General features: G+C 33.5%; 1 protein-coding gene across 1 annotated transcript in view; it reads left to right on the top strand.

Moving 5' to 3' along the window:
• Positions 1–2,885: 2,885 nt before the first annotated feature.
• The window catches only part of LOC130218955 (receptor activity-modifying protein 2-like), a 9,137-nt gene continuing 1,688 nt past the window's right edge, over positions 2,886–10,334 (top strand). The window contains exons 1-4 of the mRNA XM_056451242.1: positions 2,886–2,901; positions 3,117–3,152; positions 4,955–5,102; positions 9,564–10,334. The exon at positions 9,564–10,334 is cut by the window's right edge and continues 1,688 nt beyond it. Of these exons, the coding sequence (XP_056307217.1) occupies positions 2,886–2,901; positions 3,117–3,152; positions 4,955–5,102; positions 9,564–9,807 (444 nt within the window). The 3' untranslated portion in view covers positions 9,808–10,334. The remainder of the gene's footprint in view (positions 2,902–3,116; positions 3,153–4,954; positions 5,103–9,563) is intronic.

Genomic DNA, 10,334 nt, shown 5'->3' with positions numbered 1-10,334 from the left:
TTGTTCTGTCTCTGTAATCCTGTTGGACTGTAGAAGCTCTGCCACCAAAACAAATTCCTCGTATGTGTGAACATACCTGGCAATAAAGCTCTTTCTGATCTGAAATCAGACTGATCCATCTGAGCCGGTTCACTGCTCCTGCAAACTATTCAAACAAACTCTCTTTCAGACATGCCTCACAGTTTCTTTGACTCAAAATATGTGAATAAACATCATCATATAATATATAAAAAGACAGTCAGACAGTTGCAGCCCATCCTTGCACTGGCTCCCAGTTACATTCAGAATAGATTTTAAAGTATTACTACAGTACTTAAAAATCACTACAGTCTATAAATCACTTACTGGCCTAGGACACGTGGGACCAACCCTGCTCCTGGAGATCGACCTTCCTGCAGATTTCAGTTGCAACCCGTATCAAACACACCTGCCTGTAATTATCAAGTGCTGTTCAGGTCCTAATTAATTGGTTCAGGTGTGTATGATCAGGGTTGGAGCTGAACTTTGCTGGAAGGTTGATCTCCAGGAACAGGGTTGAGCATCACTGGCCTAGGACCTCAATACATTACAGATATGCTCACTGAATACAAACCTAACAGACCACTCAGATCATTATGATCAAGTATATTAGAAATTCCAAGAGTTCATTCAAAGCAAGGTGAATCCGCTTTCAGCTACTAACAGCGCCCCCTGCTGCGGAATCAGCTTCCAGAAATGATCAGATGTGCTCCAAAATTAGGCATAAGACTGAAAACGCATCTGTTTAGCTGTGCCTTTTCTGAATGAACACTGTGCTACAGTACGTCAGACAGATCACACTATTTTGTATTTCTTTTTCATTCCTGTAAAACCTGTTTAACACATTTTAATCTGTTTTTATCATTTTTAATTATTTTAATAATTTTATTTTCTTGTGTATTTTATTGTTGTTCATGTAAAGCACTTTGATTACCATTTTGTATGAAATGCGCTATATAAATAAACTTGCCTTGCCTATAATGACGGAAGCCTATTTATCACTCTGACAGTGTCTCAACTGACTGAAGAAACAGCTCCAATTCAGACTGAAAGAGAAGACAAACTATTTGACTAATTAGTACGGCTTGTAGTCAGCCCTAAACATTCTAGTCATTTGGTGAATTTATTATTATTATTTTCTGCACATGGTTTTATTCTAAGTTGTGAAAATAAACAGTTCCTTACTGGGTGAAATCAAATGTTGCTTGTCAACATAAAAAAAACCCCGTGCATATATCTATAAAGTACTCTCATATACTTGTAAACTATATATATATACAAAATACACATGCACACTAGTATGAAAACCATACCAATACATGTAATGCATATTTAATGAATCCATATGTTCACTTGAAAATATTTTGCATATATATAGTTTAAGTCAGAATTATTAGCCCCCCTTTGAATTTTTTTTTTCTTCTTTTTTAATATTTCCCAAATGATGTTTAACAGAGCAAGGAAATTTTCACAGTATGTCTGATAATATTTTTTCTTCTGGAGAAAGTCTTATTTGTTTTATTTCGGCTAGAATAAAAGCAGTTTTTAATTTTTAAGAACCATTTTAAGGTCAAAATTATTAGCCCCTTTGAGCTATATATATTTTCGATTGTCTCCAGAACAAACTATTGTTATACAATAACTTGCCTAATTACCCTAACCTGCCTAGTTGAACTAGTTAACCTAGTTAAGTCTTTAAATGTCACTTTAAGCTGTATAGAAGTGTCTTGAAAAATATCTAGTCAAATATTATTTACTGTCATCATGGCAAAGATAAAATAAATCAGTTATTAGAAATGAGTTATTAAAACTATTGTGTTAGAAATGTGTTGAAAAAATCTTCTCTCCGTTAAACAGAAGTTGGGGAAAAAATAAACAGGGGGCTAATAATTCTGACTTCAACTTTATATATATTATAAACTTGATGCATGCATATACTTGATACATTCATTGCTTGTTCTTTATTAAAATGAGGTGAAAACACAATTCTTAAGTTTTTTTGGGACAGCCTAATTGCTTCACGTTCAATCCACTTCAGTTTGTAAAAACGATGACGTTAACGTAATCGATTTGTGTTGGGGCAACATGAAGGAATTGTGTGGAACCCAGCATTTGTGTATATAGCTACACTTGCTTATGTATAAACTCTTTCCTTGCATATATATACCCACAACAAAACACTTATATAAATATAAACTCGGTGCACATATAAACTTGATTTATGCGTATGCGCCTATAAAGTGTCCCACAAGTATATAAACTTGATTCGTGCATAAACACGCCTGCAAATACACATAAATCCACAAACATACCTAATTCACTATACATATATGCAAATGATTTCAAAAGTGGACAGGTGCGAACTTTTCAATGCAAACGGATGGCATTTTCGTGTAAAAGGCAGGCATTTCAGTGTTAAAGGAAGGCATTTCAGTGCAAAAGGAAGGCATTTCAGTGTAAAAGCATATATTTTTTTATGTTTCTTCTTTATTGCTCTGTATAGTGTGCTGCAAATCTCCAGTCTTCAGTTTAGCTTTATTTACATTTGAAAGCAAGTGTTTCTTACTTTCAAGATGTAACCTAGATGACATGAAACCACATCAGAAGCATCAATCCTCATTATGTTAAGCTACAACACCAACAACCAGTTTCAGCAAAAATGAGAGTTTTTAAAGGAGTGAAGTTTAAATCCTATGTGGTGCCCCATACTTCAATTCAATTCAATTCAATTCAATTCAATTCAATTCAATTCAATTAAATTCAATTCAATTCAATTCACCTTTATTTGTATAGCGCTTATACAATGTAGATTGTGTCAAAGCAGCTTCACTTCAGAGTGACATATACCCATAAGTTATAATGTAAATATGCAAAACCTACAAAGTAATAATGTGGTAAATAATGTTCAGTTTCTGGCACAGATGATAGTTTCACTTCATTAATCATTAATGTGTGATACACATTTCATTTTTTGATGCATTTCTCTCAAAGTGATTGAACCGAATGACCTTCCAGTTTGCAACAGAATTGATCTGATACAAAAGCAAATGTCATTTTATATCAGGGATTATTAATAAACGCTATATTTCTATTCTCAGGTCAAATAACACAGGATAACAACACAGTGTTTGAAGGTAAGAGACTAAAGTATAAGATCTCAGTTATTTCTACTAACCTTCATAAATACAAGTACTGTATTCATTACAATACAGATTCTTTCAAAGCAACTTATCGGTTATAAACCCGTAAAATGATGGCAAAATACTTCATTTGTATATGTTTTTCAAATAAATAATGTATTTTGTTTTAGTTCTGTTTAGTTTCATGTTGCGCTGTAATTATAGCAGATTTCATAGTACGTTTAGATCACAATTATGTCTCGATGAATGATCTTAATATGAACTGAAATGTTTTTATTTTTATTTTACCTACATATTGAGCTTTTTAACAATTTTATTTATGAATTTTGTGGCAATTTACAGTTAAAAAAGACAAAAACAATTACATTTTAAAAAATGTATCAGTAGTATCACTTTAAAAATTTAAAAACATACCCACAAATAATGTGGTTTAAAAAAAATTACATGTAAAATCTGTATCACACAATACATTCTACTTTGAACTTAGAAAAGGAAAAGTTACAGATTAAATTTAATTCAATTTAGAATTATTTCATTCTCAATAATGGAGTTTTTTTATTGTTAAAGTGGGACAACTAGCAAAAATGGGACAAAAAATGTATATTTTTCATGTTTTTCATTATTGCTCTGCTGAAAATCTCCAGTTTTCAGCTAAGCTTTATCTACATCCGAAAGCATCTGTTTCTGACTTTCAAGATGTAATCTAGATGACATGAAACCACATCACAAGCATCAATCTTTACTTATGATGAGCTACAACACCAACAACCAGTTTCAGCAAAAATGTAGTGTTTTTTAAAGCGGTCAATACATACAGACAAATAGTAAAGAGAAACTGTAAATAAATTATATTTCTTTTTCTTCAGTATAGTGTGCTGGAGATCTTTACACTGAAAATAAGACATTTTCTTAAGATTTTGAATTTGTTAGTCACTACAAATATCTAAGAATTCAATCTATAATGTAATACAATCTAAAGCAGAGCATTCAAGAGAGCATAAAAATATATAATATAATAGCATACAAAAGAGTATAAAATCATTTTTCCAACAGTGTTTAGTGCACATATGAAGCAGATTTTAGCTTTAAATGTTGCTCTTGGTGATTCAGAAAATGTATGTCTTTGGCTACGGATGTATTGAGATGTCAAAAAATATGCATGCAAAATAAAATCAATACTTGTATATCCTGATGATACATTGTGGTCTGTTTGCCATGGCTGTGGATTAAAGATGATTAATGTTGTTAATGATATTCAGATTATTGCACACACTCTCTTTTTAAGACCTCAATTTATCGGCAGGAAAAGGTCAACAATTTCCCCTTTAAATAAACAAAATTTTGTTTAAATAAAATGATTAAAATATAAATTTTAATTATTATTTAATATTTTTATTAATTTGATTTGATTTGATTATAAAAGCTTCTTTAATTTTCTACTTAAAGAAAATAAATAATTTAGCATCACATTTTGAAATGATTCATATGATAAAATAATAATGAATTGTCCCGCTGTATAGAACTGCATTGATAATACTTTTTTTGGGTAAATAAAACAGCTTTTTTTCCAGATGGAAAAACAAAACATGTCGTTTAACATGAGCGCAAAATATCTGCATTATTTGTCATCATCTCATCGCGTCCTCGTAATCGCAGTTTCACTCTCATAGACACACTGTACACATTTGATGACAGCAGCTTGCTATTTATGTGTTGTTTAGTACATTAAAAGCCAGAGGTTTTATAATGTGTTCATGTCAGTATATGAGTAATTATATGAATCTTTTGTGACTCAGAGAGTTTTCAGGATCAGTATACTCAATACCACTACCACTGTTATGAGCAGGAGCTGGAGGAACTTGGTGAATTTTGTTGGGAGGTTTTTGATGAAAGCATGAACATTATTAATAAGGAGAACTGGTGTAATATGGAGATGGTTTTGAGGTAAGACGGAGCTTCTTTTTGTTTTACTCATCTGTTACTCACATGTTCAGCCAAAACAATGCTAATGTCAGGCGTCTTGTGTTGTAATTGTTCCAATTGCTTTAATGTGTTATTGTAGGTCTAAATAGTGTATTCATATTAACAATAGTTTATTTATAGCAAAACATCTTGTCGGGCATATTTAGAACAGGAATCATCTGATGCTGTATTGAATGGCTATTTAAGGATTACGATGCAGCCCCAAAATATTTATTTATTGTCATTTAAAATTGTCATATTTTGTCTATTCTACAGACCAATCGGTTTTACCTTTTTCTTAGCAAAACCTTTTTACTAAATTATGAATAAACGTTTAACATAATAAAATTCTGTATATAATGTTATATAGTACTGTATATATAATGATTTTCACTAAAGTCATTCATCATTTTTGTAAATAAAATGAGGTAAATAACTTTTTTTTTAAACTTTATAAAGACAGACATATTCTGACACTATAATTTTTTGTAGTTTTTGTACATTTTGCTATGTAGTTTGTTGTTGTATATTTGATTAATTTTCATTTTATTAATTTTAGTGCATTTAGTTTCAGAAAATTATAAATAATAAATAAAAATTAAATAATAATTGTTTGAGAGCAATTCCAGTGATGGCTGCATGGATGTGACTTTTGCAGTAAAAATGCAAAACATAAATTCACATAGAAAGTACACTCACCGGCCACTTTATTAGGTACACCTATCCAACTGTTCGTTAACGCAAATTTCTAATCAGCCAATTAGATGGCAGCAACTCAACGCATTTAGGCATGTAGACATGGTAAAGACGATCTGCTGCAGTTCAAACTGAGCATCAGAATGGGGAAGAAAGGGGATTTAATTGACTTTGAACGCGGCATGGTTGTTGGTGCCAGACGGGCTGGTCTGAGTGTTTCAGAAACTGCTGATCTACTGGAATTTTCATACATCATCATCTCTAGGGTTTACAGAGAATAGTCCAAAATAGAGAAAATATCCAGAGCGGCAGTTCTGTGGGTGCAAATGCCTTGAAGATGCCAGAGGTCAAAGGAGAATGGCCAGACTAGTTCCAGCTGATAGAAAGGCAACAGTAACTCAAATAACCACTCGTTACAACAGAGGTCTGCAGAAGAGCATCTTTGAATGCCCAACACATTTACCTTTTAGGCGGATGGGCTACAGCAGGAGGAGACCACACCGGGTGCCACTTCTGTAAGCTAAGAACAGGAAATTGAAGCTACAATTCACACAGGCTCACCAAAATTGGACGATAGAAGATTGGAGAAACGTTCCCTGATCTGATGAGTCTCCACTTCTGCTGCGACATTCAGATGGTAAGTATTGTTGCTGTCCATGTCCATCCCTTTATGACCACAGTGTACTCATCTTCTGATGACTACTTTCAGCAGGATAACGTACCATGTCATAAAGCGCGAATCATCTCAGACCGGTTTCTTGAACATGACAATGAGTTCACTGTACTCAAACGGCCTCCACAGTCACCAGTTCTCAATCCTATAAAGCACCTTTGGGATGTGGTGAAATGGGATATTCACATCATGGATGTGCAGCCGATTAAATCTGCAGCAACTGCGTGATGCCATCATGTCAATATGGAGCAAAATCTCTGAGGAATATTTCCAGTACCTTGTTGAGTCTATGCCACGAAGGATTAAGACAGGAAGTTCTGAAGGCAAAAGGGGGTCCGACCCGGTACTAGTAAGGTGTACCTAATAAAGTGGCCGGTGAGTGTATATGTTAACATTATATTGAAGTATCTGTTTATATTTTAAACATAAGTCACCATCGAGTTATAGGATAAGAGTTGCTCACTATAGAACAAAAATTATTGATTTTATTTGACATTTTTGCATTTATGAGGAAAAAGCTTGGTTATGGATGTGACACCTCTCCATTGTTGATGTGACAGATGTAAAATTGGCACTTGTGTGACTTCAAATATAACTCTAAATCAAATTTAACTGTTTGGAAACATTGACAGAGACATTTTTGAGTATATTTAAAGTATTGTAAAATGCACAAAAAAAAAACCTAGAAAGGGATTCGCTATTTTGGTGAAATCTTTTTTTCATGGCAAGGTTGACATTTGCATGGAATTGCTCTTTAATTTCAGTTAACATTTGTTACAAGTAAGTTATGGTTTTAGTTTTTGTTATAACCTTTTTGTGATAAATTCTTCTGATTATGCTGTGCTGTTTTGACATTCATATCAATTATGAATGATTTCTTTATTCTTTCTTTAGTTTCCCTACATTCTCTCTATCAATCAGATAACTGATAATCTGACTAGCTGAGGATTATCAATAACTGAATAAAATTGACATTTTGACACACTTTTTATTTTGTTACTTTCAGATTTCTTATTTTTGTGGAATTGCATGGCATTTAAAGTTCAGTTTCTCTACATTACTCATCATTTGCTAAAGTGCTGCTCAAAAATGTGTTTAAGCTGCAAGGTAAATGCACAAAGAAAGGAAATGAGCAGAAAAACAATTGAAGGATGTGTGTGAAAGAGGAGAGATATTCTTGAGGCTACTCGAGGGCCTGAGAGACCTCCTGCTCTATTAAACAATGAGAGACATTTCCGCTCACCACACAACAACAGATAAGAGCGTTCTGCTGCTGCTGCTGATGTTGTTGTGTTCCAATTTCTGTCACACAACTCACTTTAAAATAAATTCCCTAAAATATTGTTTATTTAATTATTTTTAAATTAGATAAATTTTACATTTTTAAATCCACTAAATTGTTTACTATTATGTTTAGAAATGTGTTGAAAAAAATCTTCAAAAACAGAAATTGGGGAAAAATATATACAGCGGGGCTAATAATTCTGACTTCAACTGTATATACACAAGTTAGGGTAATTAGGCATCATCGTATAATGATGGTTTGTTCTGTAGACAATTGAAAACAAATATTGCTTAAGGGGGCTAATAATATTAACCTTAAATGTTTTTTTAAAAACCTGCTTTTATTGTAGCTGAAATAAAACAAATAAGACTTTCTCCAGAAGAAAAAATATTATAGGAAATATTATAGTGAACTACATCATAATGAACGTCAAGACATGGGCGATTTATAGTCGCAGCAAACTGTTTGGAAGCATTAAAAGTGTGCAAGAAGATGTCCAAATCTTTACACGCATTGACCCAGAGACTGTAGGATGCATGTCACTGATGACAAGATGTTTACTGTATGATGACCAAAATGGCCTTAAACACCCTGCAGGCACAAGACGTCATTATGACGTCAAATTGACGTTGTACCCCAACGTCATAGAGACGTTGCATTTTGTTTGGAAATGAAAATCAGGTTGACGTCAGAACTCAACGTCAGGGCTGATGTAATTGTCCAACGTGAAATCAACCAAATATCAACGTCTAATAATGATGTCACAGCTTGACGTTGTATGGATGTTACCACTATGACATCTATCAGACATTGGATTTTGGTTGCCATACCTGACGAATAAATGTCAGTATTTGACGTCAATATGGCATTGGTTTGGCTCGAGGTTGGATTTTGGTTACTTTCTAACACAACTTAAAATCAACCAAATATCAATATCATTTGACGTCCTTATTGGAGATCAAAAAAATGTCGTCCTTTAGACGCTGGCTAGACATTGAATTTTGGTCACCTGACGTCACAACCTAAATCGAACCTAATATTAACGTCTTATGATGTTGTGTGCCTGCTGGGCAATAACTAAATGCACTACAGAATGTTACGTTTACACACATCCACAAATGACATGTAAATGCATCAGCTTTTTAACAGCGTAATACTCACTACTCATGAGTACTTTTGAAAAGTCTACTTTTTACTCATACTTTGAGTAATATTTACAACAGATACTTTTAGTCTACTTGCGCTACATTTTTAGGCAAGTATTGGTACTATTACTTGAGTATGATTTTTCGGTACTCTTTCCACCACTGTTAGTTATTAGAAATTGGTTATTAATATTATGTTTAAAAAGTGATTTCTCTTCGTTAAACAACACTTGTGATTTGATAATTACAATTTCCCAGCCAGGCTAATCATTTTGCCATCAATTATATTGAGAAATGACATGCTGAAAACTCACAAAGTCATCATTCATTCATTTTCCTTGTTTAGTCCCTTATTTATCTGGGGTCACTGAACTGAACGAAATGAACTGCCAACTATTCCAGTACTGGGAAAACTCACAAAGTTTTATATACATCGACTTATAGTCTATTTTTGTCCATCTCAAAATGTTATTAAAAGCTGCAACATTAGCTTTGAATTATTCATCCAAAATTAGCCAAATTCTCTCACACTCTACTACATTATGCAACTAATTGTGTTTTTATGGGACGATATAAATAATAGACATCAAAACAGCAGACACAGTCCCTTCTCTGTCTAATCAAACTTTTTTCTTTCTGTCCAGAAGCTACAGCCATTTAACTGAATGTATGGACAATTCATCCATGCTTGCAGGCTGCTTTTACCCAAACCATGTGGTGGAGCATCTGTTCATGAAGATCCACCAGCAGTACTTCAGCTCCTGTAATAACGAAGAGGATTTATCTGACGCTCCGCCCGGAGTCGTGCTCGTCGCCACACTGCTACCCATTGCCCTCATCCCCTTCATAGTGTACATCGTGGTCTGGAAGAGCAGTTTAAAGTACTGACCGGTGCACATTAGAGTTCACTCACATGTAAACATACTCACCCCAACCATGTGGTTTCAAACCTGAGTGCATTACAGCTATTAAGGTGCATTAAGGTGTTTTTTGACCCAAACACTGGTTAAAACATTTTCTTTTGTGTTTTTAGAAAGTTATACTCGGCTGAAACGACATGAAGGTGATGAAATTATGTATTTAGCTGAACTGTGACTTTAGTTACACAGTTGTTCACCCAAAAATGAGCATTTGCTGTTCAGATATTCATCCAAAATGGTGAGTTTTTGTATTTCAGTAATACTTTAACACTGACTGAAACTAGTAGATAACTGCTAGAATGGCCATAGTGTTCATTCTGACCATTCATATAATAAGACTGTACCGAATTTAATTGTTATTACGTCTTATGTACATTCAAAGTTTATATTGAGGTTTTAGAATTAAGCTCTGAATGTCAGTAATTACCCTAAAAATACAATATTTTTGTAATATAGCCTATAATTGTGGATGACTAGACCGCCCCAGAAAGTATG

Source organism: Danio aesculapii, chromosome 24, assembly GCF_903798145.1.
Source record: "Danio aesculapii chromosome 24, fDanAes4.1, whole genome shotgun sequence".
NCBI classification, from domain to species: domain Eukaryota; kingdom Metazoa; phylum Chordata; class Actinopteri; order Cypriniformes; family Danionidae; genus Danio; species Danio aesculapii.
This window is presented reverse-complemented; position numbering and strand designations above follow the sequence as displayed.